General features: G+C 43.4%; 1 protein-coding gene across 2 annotated transcripts in view; it reads left to right on the forward strand.

Moving 5' to 3' along the window:
• Positions 1-1,304: 1,304 nt before the first annotated feature.
• The window catches only part of CRY1 (cryptochrome circadian regulator 1), a 78,910-nt gene continuing 58,266 nt past the window's right edge, over positions 1,305-21,948 (forward strand). Inside the window, exon 1 of one of the 2 annotated variants that reach the window (XM_062202967.1) lies at positions 1,305-2,038. In XM_062202967.1, the coding sequence (XP_062058951.1) occupies positions 1,881-2,038 (158 nt within the window). In that variant the 5' untranslated portion in view covers positions 1,305-1,880. The remainder of the gene's footprint in view (positions 2,039-21,948) is intronic. The other variant, XM_062202966.1, reaches the window with a different exon arrangement.

Below are 21,948 nucleotides of genomic sequence, written 5' to 3' on the forward strand. Positions count from 1 at the left end.
TTTGAATGATGTGTGTCAGGTTCCGTACTGGCTACTGGTGATGTAAAATATAAACTAGACAGAGACTCTGGCCTTGGGAAGGAATCAGAGACATTATATGATCACAAGTACTATTACATTTTTCACAATGATGGGCTGATGTATCAGATGCATGCTTGGAGAGCTCAGGGAGGTCTAAAATCTGCTCTAGCAGATGGATTGTTTGCACAAATTAGGCAGCATTTCGTCAGAGCCTGACTGTAAGCGATGTGTAGAAATACATTAGGCAGCTCCAAGGTGGCTGCAGGGAATAGCGATTCCCAAGAAAAGCGTTTTAGAGGGAAAAGTAGCACATGAATAGGTTAAGAGCCAAACGGCTCATCTCCAGTGCTTTGAGCAATAACTGTTGAGTGAATGTAAGAGCGCCATCAGGCACGGTCCGGCTCAAGTACACGAAGGTCCCAATCACGAAGCCCTGGAGACCACAGTGAGTGTAAGAGCAGGATTGCTACGCTGTTGAATTCCGTGAGGCTCAGGGATGCCCCCTCTTCGCCAGGGCCACGTGCAAGGGCACGAAAATGGCGGGGGCGCCAGCTCCACACGCCCCTCACAAGGCTCTCCGGCTACACCTGGATGAGGCACACGGTTTTGTGCTTGAAACCCACCTGGAGCCGAACACTGTCACCCTCCAACACCCAGTACCTCCGCCTCCAGTCCCCCCCGCCCCCAACTCGCCTCTGGGATCCACAGTTAACTCTCCGAGGACACCGGTCGACCGCCCCCCCCCCGCCCCCCAATCCCACACGAGGAACAACCGAGCGCGCGCCGGCTCCTCGGCCCCGCCCTCCTCTCCTCAGGAACGCAGGGAGAGCGCACGCGCGCCTGCCAGAGGAGAGCGCGCGCCCGCGAGCTCCCCGCAGCCCCGTGCTCATCCGGGTCTCAGCAAGCCCCAGCCAATGGCGGCCGCTCCCGGCCCCCGGGGGCGGGGCCAAGCCTCCCGTCACATGGGGCCTGTGGCCGCCTTGGGTGCCTCCAGCGGACAGCAACCAGTCGGCCTAGGGAAGGGGTAGAGAGGCAGGGAGCCCCCTGTCTGACCGAGCACCGAGAATTCTGGGGTCGGGGGACTGCTGCCGCTCCGGAAGCGTCTGAAATGCGAGCAGATTCCCCAGCCACAGCTAGTGTAGTAAACACACTTCAGAAACGTGAGGTGCCGGTGGTCACGTGGGGAGCGCGCCCTCCAATGAGGGGCCGGGGGCGGGGCCGAGGCCGCTGACGCGGCGCGGCGGTGGCGGAGTCACCCGGGCAGCCTCGGGACCGGGGACCGGTGACCGGCCGGCAGCCGTCCAGCGGCCTCGACCACCGCCTTCGTCCTCCGTTTTCGGTCCGGTCTCTCGCTCTCCCTCCTCTCTCTCGGCCCGAGAGACAGCGTCGCCGACAGGGGCTGAATCCCCTCGCGTTCACCTCAGGCGGGTCGTTTTCGCCACAGCGGCCGCCTCGGTGGGGCGAGGTTTCCGTGACGAACCTCCTGGGGCCGTCGGCGCCTGCTCGGGCCGTCGAGGCGGCTCGAGCTTCTGGAATTTACTCACGCTCCGGGGGTCCGAGGCCCTGGAAGTTATGCGTCTCCTGCGGGCGCTTGCAGCGAGCGGCGGCGCCTGAAGGGCGTCACAGCCGGACTCTGCCGATCGGGCAGCCTCCATTCATCGTCCAGCTGCGCGTCCGGCGCCCGCGCCCTCTCGAGCCCCCTCCTCGGACTCAGTTTCCCCCGTGCCCGGTCGGCCGCCCGTTCCTCACCCCTCGGGCGCGGCGATTCTCCTGGAAGCGAAGGTGTCGGTTATGAGCCGGCCCCTCCTTCCTTGAGTTTCTGGCTGGAGGAAGTCGGCGACGACCCGCACCCCCCGGCTATGGGGGTGAACGCCGTGCACTGGTTTCGCAAGGGGCTTCGGCTCCACGACAACCCCGCCCTGAAGGAATGCATTCAGGGCGCCGACACCATCCGCTGCGTCTACATCCTCGACCCCTGGTTCGCCGGCTCCTCCAACGTGGGCATCAACAGGTGGAGGTGAGTTGGCGGCCCTCGGGAAATGGATTCCGGTGTTCCGGAGTTACGTGAATTGGCGGAATCGGAGAATGGAGACGTGCGACCGCGTTGCTTGTACCGATTGAGAGTAGTAGGGTGCGTCCGGTGTTCCATAGGATCCACCTGATAGCCCTCCGGTCGGAGGGTACCGATGACCTGGAACACCTTGGCCCTCGTTGCCAACTTCTCGCTCAGCACTCTTGGGAACTCTTCGCCTGGCTTTATGGAGAGGAGTTAAAGAAATACCCTCCCGGTCCTCAGTAGCCTGTGGATGGATTCCCTTAGCCTTTTTGTGGCGTTCGATAGGATTGTGGTGTTTAATGGTTACGTGTATGTGTGCCTAGGTCACTCGTAGTATGGAGAAAAATCATTCATTCTGTATAGTCGGCTCCGAATCCAGTTGTCTTCCACCTTGAGGTTACTGCTGGAAAAGCAAGGGAAACAGTGTCTGGTTCTTCTTAGCTCCACTCTTCCTCTCAACTCCTCCTTGTGGTTGACTGGGCAAAGTACAGTTTTTCTTTCTAGGCAAAGTACAATCCTTCTAGGGATCCGTGCTCTGGAAGAAATCCTGGAGCCGCTTTATGATCTTTCCCTGATGTACCGGACTAGGTGATCGTTAGGCCCCTCGGTGAGAGTGAAAGCTTTAGTTCGGGAGAGAGACTATTGATCGCTTTCTGCATGCCAGACACCGATTTAAATGCCAGGCTTATAGCCGTAAATGAAACGGACATAAAACGTCTTGCGCTCTTCAAGGTTATGTCTCAGAAAGTAAAATACGCGGTATTTTAGGCGGTGATCAGGTTTGTGGAGAAAAGCAGAGCAGAGAGAAGTAAAAATGAATGCAAGAATAGGGGTGGGTTGTGATTTTAAATATACTATTCAGGGGGCAATCACAGGGAAAGTGACAGTTGAGCAGATGGAAGGGGTTGATGGGATGCAGATATCTGGGGGAAGAGCATTCAGGTTAGGGAACAATAGGAGAAAAAGTTCTAAAGTGGAAATGTGCTTGACCTTTGGAAGGCATAGCAGAGGAAGCCAGTATGAATGGAGCACACTGAGGGAAAAGTAGTAGCGATGAGGTCAGAGTTGTAATAGAGCCAGATTGAATAGAGCTTTATAAGCAGTTACAGGATTTGAGCTTTTACTCAGCAAAGTGGGAATAGAATAATTGCAGGATTATAAATAGAAGTGACATGATCTGAATTCAGCTTGAGAAATGAGTTGTTGATTGTGGTCCTGAGAACACACTGAATTGACAGGGTAGAGATAGACAAGAATTAGGAGTAGCAGTTAAAAGGCTGTTGCATTCATCAAGGTCAGAGGTGATAATGGCTTGATAACAGTAGAAATGGCGAGAAGTAGTCAGATGCTGTGTGTATTCTAAAGGCAGAATACACAGTATTTGTTGGCAGCTTAGGTATGTGAGAGGATGAAAAGGAGTTAAGGATGATTTCAAAAATTTTCGTTTGAGATATTAGAAGAATGGAGCTGCACTTCGCTAAGAAAATAAAGTTGATTGGGGAAGGCTTTGGGATTGTGTTTGGAGTTCTCTTTTGGACTTTGAGATGCTTTTTAGACATCCAAGTGAAGATAGAAAGTAGGCAGATGGATATATCTGGATTCAGGACATAAATCCAGGCAAGAAATATAAATTGGAGAGTCATCAGTTTATAGATGCATATCTATTAACCTATCCATTTGTTGAACAAATACTTGTCAAACATCTACTACATGCCAGACAGTGTTTTAGGTGTGGGAGACTCAGCAGAAACAAAATAGCTGCTAAGTTCTACCCTATTGAAGCTACATTCTAGGAGAGCCAAGAGACTGTATAAGAGTATTAAGTGTGGGATGGAAAGAGAGGTGATCTAAGCATTGAGTGCTTGTGATGAATAGAAATTGTGTAGCTGTGAAACAGTCAGTATAGGAGACTGAAGAAGCTGCTAGAAAAGTAAGAAGAAAACATAGAAGCTAAGCAGACAAATTATTTTAAAGAGAGAATGTTTTGCCTACATGAAATGATTGTTGATAGGTTGAGTAAGATGAGGACTCAAAATTAAAAATTGCATATAGGGGCGGTGTTTTGCCTAGTGGGTTAAGACACCTACATTGCATACTGGAGTCACTAGGTTGAGATCCTGGCTCTGGTCCCAATTTTTTTCTTCCTTCTAGATTTATTTATTTATTTATTTGAAAGGCAGATTTACAGAGAGAGAGAGAGAAAGAGAGATCTTCCATCTGCTGGTTCATTCCCCAAATGGCCTCAAGAGCCAGGGCTGGGCCAGCCCAAAGCCAGGAGCTTCATCCAGGTCTCCCACATGGGTGCAGGAGCCCAAGCACTTGGGCTGTCTTCTGCTGCGTTCCCAGGCGCATTGGCGAGATACTGGATGGAAAGCACAGCAGCCAGGGTTTGAACCCATGTTTCTTTATAGGATCAGGCATCTCAGGCGGTGGTTTAACCCTCTGCACCACAATACTTGCCCAGTATTATGAGTCTTGAGTGAGATTCTTGCCTATGATACCACTGTAAACAATATGAATGATCTCAAAATGCTAAATTCAATGTTGTTTTTTTTTTTTTTTTTTCCCCAATTCGCAAGGCCCAGGGACACACACAACTCCCATCCACTGGTTCGCTTCTCAAACATCAATAACAGCTCTAGCTGGGCCAGGCAGAAGTCAGAAACCCAATCGGGATCTCCCGTGTGGGTAGCAGGGACCAAATATTTGGGTCATCATCTGCTGCCTCCCAGGGTCTGCACTGGCAGGAAATTAAAATTGGGGTCAGGGGCTAATAACATTGTGGCCATTTGGCAATTGAACCAGCAGTTGAATAGAAATTTTCTCTCTCTCTCTCATTCTGTGTGTGTGTGTGTGTGTGTCTTTCCCTCTCTGTCTTTAACTGACTTTCAAAGGAATAAAATAAATCTAAAAAAAAAAAAAAAATCATAGTACCAAATTCAGTGACTTTTTTTTCTATAATAGTAGCTCAATTACTATTTATTAAATGAAATAGTGTCCTGGAGTTAATAATTTTTTGAAGATTTATTTATTTATTTATTTGAGAGGTAGATTTATAGACAGAGGCAGAGACAGAAAGTTCCTCCTTCCGTTGGTTCATCCCCCAAATGGTTGCAATGGCCGGAGCTGAGCTGATCCGAAGCCAGGAGCCAGGAGCTTCTTCTGGGTCTCCCACACGGGTGCAGGGGCCCAGGGACTTGGGCTATCTTCTATTGCTTTCCCAAGCCATAGCAGAGAGCTAGATCGGAAGAGGAGCAGCCAGGACTCAAACCGACGCCCATATGGGATCCAGTGCCGCAGGCAGAGGTTTAACCTACTGCGCCATGGGCCCGGCCCCATGGAGTTAATAATTTTATGTTTAAGTGACTTTTATTAATTTCCTTATTGACTGTTCTAATAATGCTCAAATTGTTTAGCTTGGCATACAAGATCTGCCTTTTAGCCTATGTTTACATCTACTGTTTACAATATGTGACCTCAATTCTAGGGGAAAACACCGTATTAGTTTTCCATTTCGGTGGAAGAGATGTTGCTGCCTCAATTTAAAACCACTCCTTTTGTGTGCTCCATTTCAGAGACTTTGCCTGTTTTTTATTATACCCTCACATTTTTTTTTCAACTTCATCTTTTTAGTCTCTAGTCAACATTTAAACATCCTTAGAGTCAAGCTTTGTAAACAAACAAAAACTCATAACAAAGGAACAAAACCTAGCCTGTCTACTCCCTCTTGAGACTAGTGTTTCTCAGTTCATTTATAGCCAAACTTTTCTTTATTAAACTACTTGAGAGGCAGAAATAGAAAACTTCCATCTGCTGGTTCACTCCCTGAATGCCTGCAATGAAGCTGGGGATTCAATATAGGTCCAGGTGGATGACAAGGACACAAGTACTTGAGCCATTACCTGCTAAACCTCCCTGGTTGTGTGTTAGCAGGAAACTGAAATTGGAAGCAGAGCTGGGACCTAAACTCAGCCTCCATGACGTGGAATGTGGGCGTTCCAAGTGGGTCCCATCTGCTATGCCAAACACTCACCCTTGCCTAGCTTATTTTACTAGTTCACAGATCATTGTTCCCCTTGACCTTCATCAAGGCATTTGAGCTGAGCCTTGAAGTATGAAATGGATCTTAATAAGCAAAAAATGGAGGGAAGAGAATTTCAGGCAGAGGGAAAAACATTCTAAATTGCAGAAACAGCATAAGGAGGGGCATGGTATTTTGGTGAGGAGGCTGGTGTGACTCAATTGTATAATGAATGAAAAGATAGGAAGTGTTGTTTAGCTCTCTTTTGGTTGCTGGTTGGTTGCCTGAGTAAAACAGGTTTTCATAAGAGGAGAGTTTATTGGCAGATGTAATTGAACAATCCAAGGGAAACTGGTTTCAGCCATTCGTTGATGCTAGGGCTCAGAAGATGACACCAGGATCAAATTCCTTTTATTCTCCCCCTAAGGTTAGTTATTATTATGCTTTGATTTTTAAATTTATTTGAGAGATTGAGAGAGAGAGACACAGTCTAAGAGAGTGTTCCTATCTGCTAGTTTACTCTCCAAATGCTCCATGACTGGGGCTGGGCCAGGTGGAAGCTGGGAACCAGGAACTCAATTCAAGTCTCTCACATGGGTGGCAGGAACTCAGTTATTTGATCCTTCACAGCCTCGCTCCATGGTCTGCATTAGCACTAAGCCAGAACTGGGTAACAAATCCAGGTATTCTGATGTGGAGCGCCAGCATCTTAGGCAGCATCCTAACTGCTAGGTTGAAACGTGTCCTGAACTTTATTTTTTCATTGCTTCCAAAACAGACTGTCCTCTGGTGGTAAAATATAACAGTGACAGTAACAGAGCAGTAAAAAGCTTATGCATCTGTCCCAGAAGTCCCGACAAGTTTCATGACATTTCTGGTACCTCTAGCACCATTTCATGAACAAATCTTTGTGAGCCTCTGATTGTCTTAGCAGGAATTGTGTGTCTCATGGATGGAGTCAGCTTGGAGTATAGTAATTGAAGTAGAGTGAGTAGGAAGTAGGCAGATACTCTCAAAAACAGTTGTCTGTTATATAAGAATTCAGATCAGAAAGTGGGAACAATTCAGAAAAGCTTTGAACCTTGTTTGGAGAAATAAAACTTTGACAGCTGATAAATGTTAGAAGAGACAGATAAGATACTGATTTGGAGGTTTTATCCACAGTTCAGGTAAAACAGTATGGGCTTGAAACAGGGAAAAGGCTGTTAAGAAAGGAAAGATATGTGAGAAAGAGACTGAGTGGCTATTTATGTGACTGCCTAGGAAACACAGTTTGATGGAGGAGGAGAGTGGGAATGAGAGTAGAATGTAAGATCCCTATGCTTTATGCCTCCATGACAATTAGAAATTAACTAAGAGAACACGGGAATAGACCATATGTAGTTAAGGAAAAAGAATAAGTTTAGTTTAGCTCATTGATGAATTTGAACTAGGGCTTAGTTAACATGGGAAATGGAGAAAAATGAAGTTCAAATCTGGGGATTATAGACATTAGAGTTATGTGTACGAGAGTAAATCCTGTAAGTAGAAAATGAAGCATAATGGTTATGATTGTATAGAACAAGGCCCAGCCAAAATCTTGCTGAATAAAACTAAAGATGAACAGGAACTGATGCAAGAATCAGAGATGGAGCAAGAAGAGGAACCAGGAAAATGCTGGATCATATAAAGTAAATGTGGCAAGAGTTTTTCTGCATTGTTGGCATGTTGGGATGAATTTTGACAATAACAAAGAAAAAATTGTGGGAGACTTGGAAATGGGCAAAGGAAATCACTATGTAGCTAAAATAATAGACACTGTCTACAGGACCTAGAAATTACATGCTTCTGATTAAGGGATATCCAGTTTTGTCTTTGATTTACCAGGCTGTCTTACAACTCTGTAAAGAGGTATAAAAGTGATAGAAAACTTATGGCAGTACAAATGTTTCCTGCCCATATCCATTAAAATTATTGCTGGTTATGCCATGCAAATGAATTTTGTAGAGTGGGTAATATAAATATCTGTAAATCAGGGCCGGTGCCACGGCTCACTAGGCTAACCCTCCGCCTGCGGCGCCGGCACCCGGGTTCTAGTCCTGGTCTGGGCGCCGGATTCTGTCCCGGTTGCTCCTCTTCCTGTCCAGCTCTCTGCTGTGGCCCGGGAGTAGAGTGGAGGATGGCCCAAGTCCTTGGGCCCTGCACCCGCATGGGAGACCAGGAGAAGCACCTGGCTCCTGGCTTCGGATCGGCGCAGAGTGCCGGCCGTAGCAGCCATTTGGGGGGTGAACCAACTGAAGGAAGACCTTTCTCTCTCTCTGTCTCTTTCTCTCTAACTCTGCCTGTCAAAAAAAAAAAAATCTGTAAATCAGATTCTTATTTTAACCATTGTAATATTTTATAGGTTGCTTCATGGATTTTAATGAGTGAAATAAAATCTTTGCCACTTACATTCGTTTCATATTTGTATGAGAGTAATATTTTACCATTTTGAAATCATGCATTTGCAAAGGCTTTTAGTGAACTTTGGAAGGGTACTTCAGTTTTAGAGATAGAAATAGTATTGATTAGGAGATTACCAAAAGTGTGTTGTTGTGTAGGGGAAGGAAGAGAGGATGATTTAAGATTGGAATGTGAAGGAGAGTTTTTAGGAGAGGCAGAAATGAACTGGAAGCATAGGTTCTAGACAGTTTAAGGGAAAGTGAATTTTGGATGGGTTACCAGGCTTACGATTAAGACCAAGCATACTGGATTTGTGAGATGATAAATAGAAAATAGATTATATTGATAAAATGAAGCCTGTATGTAGAATGACAGTCTAAAAGCAAGTTTAGGACATCTGGCTGTCTTAAAACCTTGGTTCTGATCCCTGCTTTCCTACCAAAGAGCAGTGGGACTGGGACTGCCCTTGGGTAAAACTTCCCCTTCATTTATTCATTCAGGAAATATTCAATGAGAGCCTGTTACCTGCCCGGCAACATGCAAGGGATTAGGAGGTCCAATGATGAAGGTCATGATTCTTGTCCATTAGGAAACTTTCACACCACTAAAGGACAAATAATTAGAATATAGAATGTTGAGCAGGACTTTGCTAGAAATATGCAAAAGACAAACATGGGAGCACAGACACAATTCCAAGAGGCTGGGAAATGGGTAGGTAAAGGTGGTAGGAGTTTGTTGGGGAGGAGAGTATGAGATAACAGTTTGAGAGAGGAGTTTTAACAAGTTCCAGAATGCTTTAAGAAAATTTATTTGAAAGGCAATGTGATGGGGGAGGGGAGCAAGAACAATAGAGAGATGGCCGGCGGCTTGGCTCAATAGGCTAATCCTCCGCCTTCGGCGCTGGCACACCAGGTTCTAGTCCCGGTCGGGGTGCCTGATTCTGTCCCGGTTGCCCCTCTTCCAGGCCAGCTCTCTGCTGTGGCCCGGGAGTGCAGTGGAGGATGGCCCAAGTCCTTGGGCCCTACACCTGTATGGGAGACCAGGAGAAGCACCTGGCTCCTGCCTTCGGATCAGCGTGGTGCGCCGACCGCAGTGCAGTGGCCATTGGGGAGTGAACCAATGGAAAAGGAAGACTTTCTCTCTCTCTCTCTCTCACTGTCCACTCTGTCTGTTAAAAAAAAATATATATATATATATATCTGTGTATATATATATATATATATAAAGAACAATAGAGAGAGATCAATTGATCTTCCATTCACTGGCTTACTTGCCAACAGCTAGAGTTAGGCTAGGCCAAGCCAAAGCCAGAACTCAATCCAGGTCCCCTAAGTGGGTGACATAAGCCATCCTTAGCTGCCTATCCTAGGGTGCGCATTTGCAGGAAGTTGGATTCTAAGTAGAGTAGCCTGGACTTAATCTGGCACTGTGGTATAGGATTGTGGGCATCCCAGGCTGCAGCTTAATCACAATACTACATGCCCACTCCATTCTTGTGTTTTAAATTTTTTTAAGTTTTTAATTTCTCACATGGAAAATATTAATAGATTAGCCATGAAATAAAGCTCTTTGGAGTTAGCAATTTTTAAAAATATGAAGTGTCATAGTTTCAGAGCAGTACCTGGCTGAGAGTAGATATTCAATATGTCCTCATGGACTGAATGTTTAAGTATTAGGTCTGTTGATTTTGTTGATGGAGTTCCAAATTGGCTTTCATGCAAAAGTGATATCTGTAATGTGGATATTGCCTATCATTTTCTTTAGTATTGATTAAAACCTTAAAGACCCTTGTAAAACAAAAAGTACAGAATTTCTTTAGTATAATTTTTTCTTCTGATCTGTTATAGCTGCCGTTTTTTTTTTTTTTTTTCCTTCAAAAATTGTTTGAAAGAGACAGATAAACATAGCGATCTCCATCCACTGGATCACTCTTCAAATGCCAGCAACATCCAGGGCTGGACCAGGCCAAAGGTGAGAGTCTAGAAATCCAACTGAGTCTCCCACAGTAGATCCGGGGACCCAAGTACTTGACGAATCATCTGCTGCCTCTAAGGGTGTGCGTTGGTAGAAAGCTGGAGTGGAAGTGGAGAAGGAACTCTAACCAGTCATTCTAATGGGGGAATTGGGTGTCTTTAACTGCTGAGCCAAACACCTGTTTGGAGCTCTTATAGCCAATTAATCAGATAAACCTTTTTAGTGATTCACCTTTTATTATGTCTTTTGAAGCATTCAATTTAGTTTTCAATAAAACAGCTTTTATATACTTATTTCATTAGTTCACATAAAATATAATTAAGTATGTGATTACAGTAAAAAGGTGAGCTGGCATAAACAGTTTTGAGAAATAAAACTGACACTTGCTATGCCTAGAACACTAAAATTGCAACAGGAATTAGATGTATTAGAAAGCAATAGCTGGCACCGTGGCTCAACAGGCTAATCCTCCGCCTAGCGGTGCTGGCACACCGGGTTCTAGTCCCGGTCGGGGTGCCGGATTCTGTCCCGGTTGCTCCTCTTCCTGTCCAGCTCTCTGCTGTGGCCCGGGAGTGCAGTGGAGCATGGCCCAAGTGCTTGGGCCCTGCACCCCATGGGAGACCAGGAGAAGCACCTGACTCCTGCCTTCGGATCAGCGCGGTGCGCTGGCTGCAGCGTGCCAGCCGCGGCGGCCATTGGAGGGTGAACCAACGGCAAAGGAAGACCTTTCTCTCTGTCTCTCTCTCTCACTTGTCCACTCTGCCTGTCCAAAAAAAAAAAAAAAAAGCAATAAGCTGTTTTATTTTCTCAAATTGAAATTAACCATGGCCATTAGTTATTGTGACCTCTGTATGTTTAGGAGCATTTGGTTATTTATATGAATTGATAATTGGAAGTCACTAGAAACTTTACTGTATGTTACCAACATAATTACTAAGGTCAATTCTAGCTCTAGATTGTATGATAATCTGTAAAAGGAATACCAAAATAGCTAATAATATTAAAAATTACTATAGGGGCTGGCGCTGTGGCATAGCAGGTAAAGCTGCTGCCTGCAGTGCCAGCATCCCATATGGGCGCCGGTTCATGTCCCAGCTGCTCCACTTCCGATCCAGCTCTCTGCTGTGGCCTGGGAAGGCAGTGGAAGATGGTCCAAGTCCTTGGGCCCCTGCACCCGCATGGGAGACCCAGAGGAAGCTCCTGGCTCCTGGCTCCTTGCTCCTGGCTCCTGGCTCCTGGCTCCTGGTTCCTGGTTCCTGGCCGGCATATCTCTAGCCATTGCAGCCAACTGGGGAGTGAACTATCGGATGGAAGACCTCCCTCTATCTGCCATTCCTTCTCTCTCTGTATAACTCTGACTTTCATGTAAGTAAATAAATCTTTTTAAAAATTACTGTCGATTTTTAAAATTTGAAATTATAAAATTAATTCTCACATATTTTTATTTGATTTGGATTATATATTTTTATAATTGTTGCTATGGTTTGGATGTTGTCTGTCTCTGCCAAAACTCTTGTTGAAATTTCATTGTCACTGGGCCGGCGCCGTGGCTTAACAGGCTAATCCTCTGCCTTACGGCGCCGGCACACCGGGTTCTAGTCCCGGTTGGGGCGCCGGATTCTATCCCAGGGTTCTAGTCCCGGTTGGGGCGCCGGATTCTATCCCGGTTGTCCCTCTTCCAGGCCAGCTCTCTGCTATGGCCCAGGAAGGCAGTGGAGGATGGCCCAAGTGCTTGGGCCCTGCACCCGCATGGGAGACCAAGAGAAGCACCTGGCTCCTGGCTTTCAATCAGCACAATGCGCTGGCCGCAGCAGCCATTGGAGGGTGAACCAACGGCAAAGGAAGACCTTTCTCTCTGTCTCTCTCTCTCACTATCCACTCTGCCTGTAGCCTGTTAAAAAAAAAAAAAAAAAAGAAAAAAAGAAAATTTCATTGTCACTGGAGCAATGTTGAAAGGTGGGGGATTAATGTCTTTCTTGTGACTGGATTAATTACTTGTGGGAATAATTACTTTTTTCAAGAGTGGGTTGTTAAGAGTCTAGCACCTTTTCTTGGTCCTTCTTTGGTACATGTGCTCTTCTGCACATGGTCACTTCCCTTCTGCTCCTCTACCATGATGTGAGGCAGCACAAGGCCTTCCCTGGAAGCTGAATGTCTTCCCCACCTTCCAGAACTTGAAACTGAATAAACCTCTCTTCTTTATAAATTACTCAGTCTCAGGTATACTGTTATAGCAACAGAAAACAGATTAGAACATTTGGGTATTAGGGTTTCCTGGAGATGAAAGGGGAAAGAAAGATGCTATTTTTAAAAGGGAATTCTATTGATTCTAGTTACTTTTACTGTTTTTATCTTATCCTGCTATTATCCAGTCAGTAACAGTAGGAACAACAAACTAAATCTCTTAGTGGCATTTGTATTTTTTTTTTTTGTTTGGTCACTTAAAGTGAAACAGTTCATTAGGCATTAAAAAATCATAATAGAAACAATATTAAATCAGTATACTATAGAATGTATGTACTAGAAAATATGCTGGCCAGACTTTTTATTGGTACCAACATATGATTGATAATCATATCCTAATTTTGATGTTAAAATACCTTTTTTATTATAGGGGTTAGTGTTAATGTTTTTATAATGAGGGTTGTAATTTTGGATGATAGAGTGGGAACAGAAAGGAAAACTTGAATGAAAGGAAAGCTTGAGGCCAAAATGGAAAAGTCATCAGGGTTTGGTGAGTTACTGGAACAGGAGAATCCTTTTTCCCAAGTTTTCAGATCCCAGGAAGGGAGACAATGTCAGGGGCTATTTTGGGAGTTAGAATGATCAGCTTGGCTTTAGGTATATCAGTGAAGGTAAACAAGATATCTAAGAACAATCACTTAGGGGGCTGGCACTGTAGCTCACTTGGTTAATCCTCCACCTGTGGCACCAGCATCCCAGATGGGCGCCGGTTCATGTCCCGGCTGCTCCACTTCCGATCCAGCTCTCTGCTGTGGCCTGGGAAGGCAGTGGAGGATGGCCCAAGTCCTTGGGCTCCTTCACCCACATGGGAGACCAGGAAGAAGCACCTGGCTCCTGGCTTCGGATCGGTGCAGCTCTGGCCATGGTGGCCATTTGGGGAGTGAACCAGCAGATTGAGGACCTTTCTCTCAGTCTCTCCCTCTCACTGTAACTCTGCCTCTCAAATAAATAAATAAATAAAATATTAAAAAAAAGAACAGTCACTTAACAGGGATTGAAGCTAGGAAGAGAAGTTGAGACTGGGTGTGTATATGTAATTAGTCCCGGTCGGGGCACCGATCCTGTCCCGGTTGCCCCTCTTCCAGGCCAGCTCTCTGCTGTGGCCAGGGAGTGCAGTGGAGGATGGCCCAAGTACTTGGGTCCTGCACCCCATGGGAGACCAGGAGAAGTACCTGGCTCCTGCCAACGGATCAGCGTGGTGCGCCGGCCGCAGCGCTCTACCGCGGCGGCCATTGGAGGGTGAACCAACGGCAAAAGGAAGACCTTTCTCTCTGTCTCTCTCTCACTGTCCACTCTGCCTGTCAAAAATAAAAAAAAAAAAAAAAAGAAATAATCTTTTGGAGAGTGATAAATAAAGGAAATGGATGAGACTACTGAAAGGAGAGTATATGGTAAGACAAAAAGGAATTACAGTCTTTATGATTTTTTAAAAATATGCATGTTAAACTTTTTTATGCCCAAACTTTTTATGGTTTGTATCATTAGGGATAAGCTTTAAAGGGTGATGACATAAATATTTATAATGTTTTTCTAGTGCATTTATATTTTAATTTATACATAAAAATCTTTCTAGAATTTATATTGACATTGAGGTTCTCTAGCTTGTTTTTATCCAAATGATAAATTATTTCCCCCAAGTTGATGATCAGTTATTCCAACACTATTGAGTCATTTCTTCATGTAAACTAAATTTTTTATATTTTGGGGTCTGTTTCTAGGCTGTTAAACTTTCAAAATAATGAACTTTTCTGATGAAAAATATAGTCATTGTAAGGAATTTAAGCAATATGAAGAAAGTATCTCTACTATTCCACTGGTAACAGTTTGAATATATGAAAATGTGAATGTGTGACTATATACATATTTGTATATAACCTTTGATATCTCCATTAAAAATGTGATTAATTCATAAAATTTTCCTCTAGGAGCTACTTTTGTTAGCTTTTGATAATGAGATCAATATCATTTTGGAATTTGGAAATTCTGAAAAGAGATGCATACTGTAGACAGTTTGTATTTGGCCTTGATTTTGAGCACAAAAAGGTAGGTATCTTAGCATAGAAAGGTGATTGTAGAAAGAGAAAAAAATATATGCTAAAAGGAACAAGAGACATTACAGTTGCAAAAGAAAGTTGTTATCCTGAGTTATAACATTCCAGAATCCTCAAGGCTTGACAGTACTTCTGAAGCACAGATTCCATGAAATACTCCTGTAATCTTCCAGCATTTTTTCTTTTTTTGACCTAGTTTGAGTAGATTTCTGTTTATTGCAGTGAGACTATTGCTGACTTAGATCATTTATTTTATTGAGTTTCTTTCAGTTTCATAATTGAACTTGATATTAATTCATATTTTCCTAAAATGTCTACCAGTCTTCCATTTTCACATGTATTGCTAGAATTGTGTATCATGTTCTTTTTTTTTTTTTAATAATCACCAGAATTGCTGTTATAGTTCCTTTCTCAAATTACTAATACATGTTTGTCTTTCTTTTTTTGTTTGTTTCTGGCAAGTTAAATTTTCCAGATGTTTTTGTATTTTACTGAAGGTTTTTCAAAGCATTGATCTTATAGAAGGAATAATAATATTTCCAGAATTACCTCCACAAAAAAGCATTAGGCCCAGACAGGGCAAAAAAGTGTCAGTCTCAGATAGTTGCGAAGTTAAATTCTACCAAAGTTTTAAGGAACAAGTAACTTCAGTACTATAGAAATTGTTCTGGAACATAGTAAAAGAAGAAGAGATGGCCAGTGCCGCGGCTCACTAGGCTAATCCTCCGCCTTGTGGCGCCAGCACACAGGGTTCTAGTCCCGGTCGGGGCGCCGGATTCTGTCCCGGTTGCCCCTCTTCCATGCCAGCTCTCTGCTGTGGCCAGGGAGTGCAGTGGAGGATGGCCCAAGTGCTTGGGCCCTGCACCCCATGGGAGACCAGGAGAAGCACCTGGCTCCTGCCATCAGATCAGCGTGATGCGCCGGCCGCAGCGCGCCAACTGCGGCGGCCATTGGAGTGTGAACCAACGGCAAAGGAAGACCTTTCTCTCTGTCTCCCTCTCTCACTGTCCACTCTGCCTGTCAAAAAAAAAAAAAAAAAAACCCAAAAAAAACAAAAAACAAACAAACAAGTAAAAGAAGAAGAGGAAGCTGTGTTTAGTTTTATCAAATAAATATATAAGCTTATTTTAAGATGATACATTCATATAGAAAATACAAGGACAGTTTTGGAAACACATTAATTTAAGTCATCATGTTTTAATAGAGCAAAGAAAAATCGTATCTTCTGCAGATGTTGTAAAGACTTCTGATAAAGTTCAGTACCCATTCTTAATACAAACTAGTACTGAATCAGAAATAGAAGGCTGCCTCCTTAAAATGGTTATATATTAAATTAACTCAAAAGCCAGTCTCCTGCTTAATGGGTATGTTTTAGAAGCTGTTCTATAGTCTGGAACAAAATAGAAAGGCAGTAACTATTACTATCACTTTGCCAGAAGGAATGACTAAGGCAGTATAAGAGATATAAAAATGGAAAAGAAAAGTTACATTATTGCTGTTTTTAGATGATATGATTGTATATCTGAAATAACCAGGAGAAATTATTATTTTTCCAGAGATTTTGGACCTTTTGGTGGCATTAGAATTATGACAACCACAAGTCACTTTAAATTCGTGGTTTGAGGTTTCTTGTGTCACCCTGAGGATTTGAATTTAGGCTGCAAATCTACCCAAAGGACTGATCAGTGGTTTATAACGTATATGAAAGTATTTTTAAAAGTTCATGGAACAATGGAACTAAAAGCAGTTTATTTTGGTGTAAAAAAATTAAAATCTGTGCATAGATTTTCATAATATGCATTTTTCATGAGCTTTTTGAAGACCCCCACATACAACCAAGCTTTTGTCCTTAGAGCATCTGTTGATCCCAGAGAATCTGAACAGTTTTTGTGAAAGGCTTATTTGTTTATTTGAAAGCAGGGGGAGGTGTCAGCAGGGGTAGGTAGGTAAACATCTTCCATCCCCTGGTTCAGTCCCCAGATGGCTGCAACAGTAGGGGCTGGGCCAGACTGAAGCTGATGACAGGCATTCAGGTACTAGAGTCATTATCCACTCCTTCCCAGGCACAGTAGCAGGGAGCTGGATTGGAAGTGGAGCAGCCAGGACTCAAACTGGCATTCCAAGTTGGGGGGTGATTCCTGCTGTGCCACAGCACCTGCCCTTGAGCTGCAGTTTTGCTCTTCAACAGTTGTTTTGATGGCCTTATGATGCAGGGGAGACAGAAGTAAAAGCTTAGGATAGCCCAAGGCAGAGATGCTATTATTAGCTAGATTTTCTGCTTTTCAGTTAGCTCGTTGTTTATGTGTTGTCTGAATCTTTTATATTCATTTTTGGTTTTTTATCTCAATTGTCATCAGAAGAATGTCAGAATACCCCCAGTTTAATCTATGTTCTGTGTCTGTCTGAAGTTTTGTCACTTTATACTTGATATATTTTGAGATTATAATGTTAAATATGCATTCTCTTAGTGAATTGATGCTTTTCATTTTTATTGAGATGTCCCCACATCTTGTGTCAAATGTTTTTGTATATTTTAGATTATTAGTATATTTTCCTGTTGAATTAAAGTGTTTAACATTAGGAACATGGATGTCTTTATAGTATTTTAAAAGTCCTGTATATTTATAATTAATACAGTTACAGAAGCTTTCTTTGGAATTTTTATGAGAAACTTTTATAGTTTTTAAGCTTTTTATATGTTTATTTGAGAGACAAAGAGCGCAAGAGTATGTTTGGCTGCTGGGAGCTCCCCAGTGCCCTTGATGTCTAGGGCTGTGTCAGGCCAAAGCTGGGAACCAGGAACTCAATCCTGGTTTCCCCACGTGGGTAGCAGGAACCCAATAACTTGTACCATTGCTGCTGGCTCCAGGGTCTACATTAAGAGAAAGCTGGGATTAAGAAGCCAGAGCAAAGTATCAAAGTGGAACATGAGACAGTCCCATTGCTATGGCAAACACACACTATGGTGAATTTTTTGGTATTATTTTGTTTTCATTTGGAGTCTTTGTTTTAAGAGTCTCTCTCTCTCTCTCTCTCTTTTTTTTTTTTTTTTTTTTTTTGACAGGCAGGATTAGACAGAGAGACAGAGAGAAAGGTCTTCCTTCCGTTGGTTCACCCCCAAATGTCTGCTACGGCTGGTACACTGCACCGATCCAAAGCCAGGAGCCAGGTGCTTCCTCCTGGTCTCCCATGCAGGTGCAGGGCCCAAGCCCTTGGGCCATCCTCCACTGCCTTCCCAGGCCAGCTGAGAGCTGGAAGAGGAGCAACCGGGACTAGAACCCGGAGTGCCGACGCCACAGGCGGAGGATTAGCCTAGTGAGCCTTGGCACCAGCCAAGAGTCTCTTTTAAAGCATATATTTGGGTTTTATGGACTTTGAGCAGGTTTTATTTTTTTATTTTTTATTTTTTTATTTTTTTGCTAATTGGTGTGTTAGGTTTTCCTTTGTAATTTTTATTTATTTGTTTTTATTTGAAAGACAGAGACAGAAATCTCCCATCCATTGGTTCACTCCCTAAATGCCTGCAATAACCAAGGCTGGGCCAGGCTGAAACCAGGATCCTGGAACTCAATCAAGGTCTGCCACATGGGTGGCAGCAACTCTGCTGCTTCTCAGGGTGCACATGAGCAGGAAGTTGAAATGGAAAGGGGAACCATTCTGTGAGTGTAGGCACTCCAGTATGAAATGTGGGCATCATAAGTGACAGCCTAACCCGCTGCACCAAATACCTACCCACTTTTATTTTTGAATTGAAGCATTTCTTTAGCTGTTTACATTTGTTCCAATTATCAGAGTATTTGGCTTTATCTCTACCACATTATTTTGTATTTTCTTTTTGTCCTTCCTTTGTTTTTTTAATCTTCTTTTCAAATTCTATTGATTCGATTTTTATTAATTTTTTTTCTACTGGCTTCAAGTTACACATTATTTTAACTGTTCTTTCAGTGTTTACCCTAGAAATTCCTAGGGGCACATTGATCAATGTCTTAAGTTAATCAATAATTTTGTTCCGTTATTGGGTTAGTAATTTTGCCCTGGGGTGGTGTTGTGGTGTAGTAAGTTAAGCTGCCACTTGCAACACCAGTATCCCCTAATGGAGTGCTGACTGCTCTACTTCGAATCCAGCTCCCTGCTAATGTGCTTGGGAAAGCAGCAGAGAACGGCTCAAGTACTTGGGCCCCTGCCACCTATATGGGAGACCAGCTCCTGCCTTCAGCCTGGACTAGCTCTAGCTATTGCAATCATTTGGGGAAGTGAATTAGCAAATAGAAGATACCTACCTCTCTCTCTCCCTCTCTCTGTCTGCCCGTCAAACAAATAAATCTTTAAAAATAATTTTGTCCCTTAAGACACTTTAGTTAACCCCATTCTAACTTACATATTGTAATTCCAGTCAATTTTTATCTGATTTTTAAAAAATGAAAATACATTATCCTTGTTATTTTATAAGGCCAATGTTTATTTACCTACATGTTACCATTTTCTGTGTTCTTCCTGCTAGCATCTCATACTTTCCATCTGGAATTACCTTTATGTCAGATAGATCTTTTTAAACTCTAAAGTGAACAATGGCTAATGGCAGATTTTCTCAAGTTTTATTTGTCGGAAGGTAACTGTCTTTATTTATACCGAGTCTAGAATTCTACGTTGATAGTTATTTTCTTTCAGAATACGGGAGGTGTTTGAGTATATTGTTTCTTTTGGCCTAGTTTTGAATCTTCTCTTTCTCTGACCTTTGTATAATTTTTCAGTGATGAATCTTGAGTTTATGTGTATCTATCCCTATTGGATTTGTAGGGCTCCTTGAATTTGTATTTCTTTCATCAATTCTGAAAGTTTTTCAGCTGTTATTTTTTCAGATAATGCCCTGTCCTTATTCTCTTTTCTCCTTTTGGAAGTCCGTTTGTACGTGTTTTGGATATTGTTACTGTATTCATCATATTGTATTTATTCATATTTTCCTTCTCTTTGGCTCTCAGTTCTTCATTTTGTAAAGTTTCTTTATATCAGCTTTCTAGTTAATAAATTTTCTTTTTAGCTGTATCTGCTGTTCTTATTCCAGTTATTTTTATATTAAGAGTTTTTCTTGGCTTCTTTTTATCATCTGCCATTTTTTACCTTTAGATTTAATTTTGTGTGTGTTTTTATTTTGTTTATTTTCTACTTTAAACATGATTAAATTGTCTTTAATCTGCTTTCAAAATGTATCCACGTTCAGACTGTTCTCATGCCTCTGTATATTTTTTTAAAGATTAATTTGGGGGCTGGCGCTGTGGCTTAGTGGGTAAAGCCATCACTTGCAGTGTCGGCATTCCATATGGGTGCTGGTTCCAGTCCTGGCTGCTCCACTGTTGATCCAGCTCTCTGCTATGGCCTGGGAAAGCAGTGGAAGATGGCCCAAGTCCTAGGGCCCCTGCCCCTGCATGGGAGACCCCGAAAAAGCTCCTGACTCCTGGCTTCAGATCAGCTCAGCTCCAGCTTTTGCAACCATTTGGGGAGTGAACCAGCAGATGGAAGACCTCTCTCTCTGTATCTCTGCCTCTGCCTCTCTGTAACTCTGCCTCTCAAATAAATAAATAAATCTTTTTTTTTAAAGGTTAATTTGAAAGGTAGAGTTACAGAGAGAGAGGCAGAGATACAGAGAGAGAGAGAGAGAGGGAGGGAGGGAGGGAGGGAGGGAGGCAGGAAGACCTTCCATCTGCTGGTTCGCTCGCCAAATGGCCGCAATAGCTGGATCTGGGACAGGAGGAAGACAGGAGCCTGGAATTCCAACCAGGTCTCCCACATGTGTGGCAGGAACCCAGATACTTTGGCCATCCTCTGCTGCTGCCCAGGCAAATTAGCAGGAAGCTGGAATAGAAGTGTCTGGAACAAGTGCTCATATGAGACACCAGCCTCACAGGTGCTGGCATACCTGCTGTACCACAATACTGGCTTCTCATGCCTTGGTATTAACTATCTTTGACCAAACTATCCCCTAGCATAGTATCCTTTTAGTCTTTGTTTTTTGTTTTGTTTTGTTTTTCAGATTTATTTATTTATTTGAAAGGCAAAGACAGAGGTGGGAGAGTGGGAAAGGGGAGAGAGTTCTTCCATCAGTTGGTTCACTCCCCAGATTGCTACAACAGCCAGATCTGAGTCATGCCAAAGCCCAAAGCAGGCACTCCATCCTGTGTTTATACATGGGTGGCTGGGCCCACATATTTGGACCATCTTCTTTTAAGGCCAGGCATATTAACAGAAAGCTGGATTGGAAGCAAGGTAGCTGGGACTTGTCAGTTCTCCATTTCTTCCTCATCAGCCTATTGTGAACCTTGGTAATGATAATTAAGATTAATCCTCACTGGTGTAACATCTCAGTGTAAAAAGAAAAGCCTTGGCATAGTTTTCAACATGTCACAGAACTGGAATTTAATATCTTCCTACCCTAATCTCTTTCCACTCTGCTTTTCATTCTCTGTATCGCAGCTGTACTAGTTTTTAAAATGTTATTTTAAGCTGTATTTGCTGTTTCCTGCGAGCAGAATGTTTTTCCACCATCTTGGCTTACTTGTTCACTTTCCTTCAGGTCTTTGCATAAATGTTCCTTTATCACTCAGGATTTCCCTGTCTTAAATACAATAGCAGTCTCCATTTCTTTATTCCCCTAAAATCCTTTTTCCTCTTTTAATTTTGTATTATTCACTTATTAGCATGTATGCAATTTTCCTTTTTAAATATATATGATTGTATCTCCTCATTAGAATGTAAATTACAAAAGGTAGTAATTTTATCATTTAAAAAAATGTCACAGCTATGTTTCTTTTTTTTTTAAGTTTATTTATTTGAAAGTCAGAGTTACAGAGAGAGGAGAGGCACGCAGAGAGATAGAGAGAGAGAGAGAGAGAGGTCTTCCATCCGATGGTTCACTCCCCAGTTGGCTACGATGGCCCGAGCTGCACCGATCCAAAGCCAGGAGACAGGAGCTTCTTCCTGGTCTCCCACGTGGGTGCAGAGGCCTAAGGACTTGGGTCATCTTCCACTGCTTTCTCAGGCCATAGCAGAGAGCTGGATTGGAAGTGGAACACCGTGTCTCGAACTGGCGCCCATATGGGATGCCGGCGCATCAACCCATTGCGCTACAGCACGGGCCTCAACACAGCTATGTTTCTAACATCTTG

This window comes from Lepus europaeus, chromosome 10 (assembly GCF_033115175.1).
Source record: "Lepus europaeus isolate LE1 chromosome 10, mLepTim1.pri, whole genome shotgun sequence".
Lineage (NCBI taxonomy): Eukaryota > Metazoa > Chordata > Mammalia > Lagomorpha > Leporidae > Lepus > Lepus europaeus.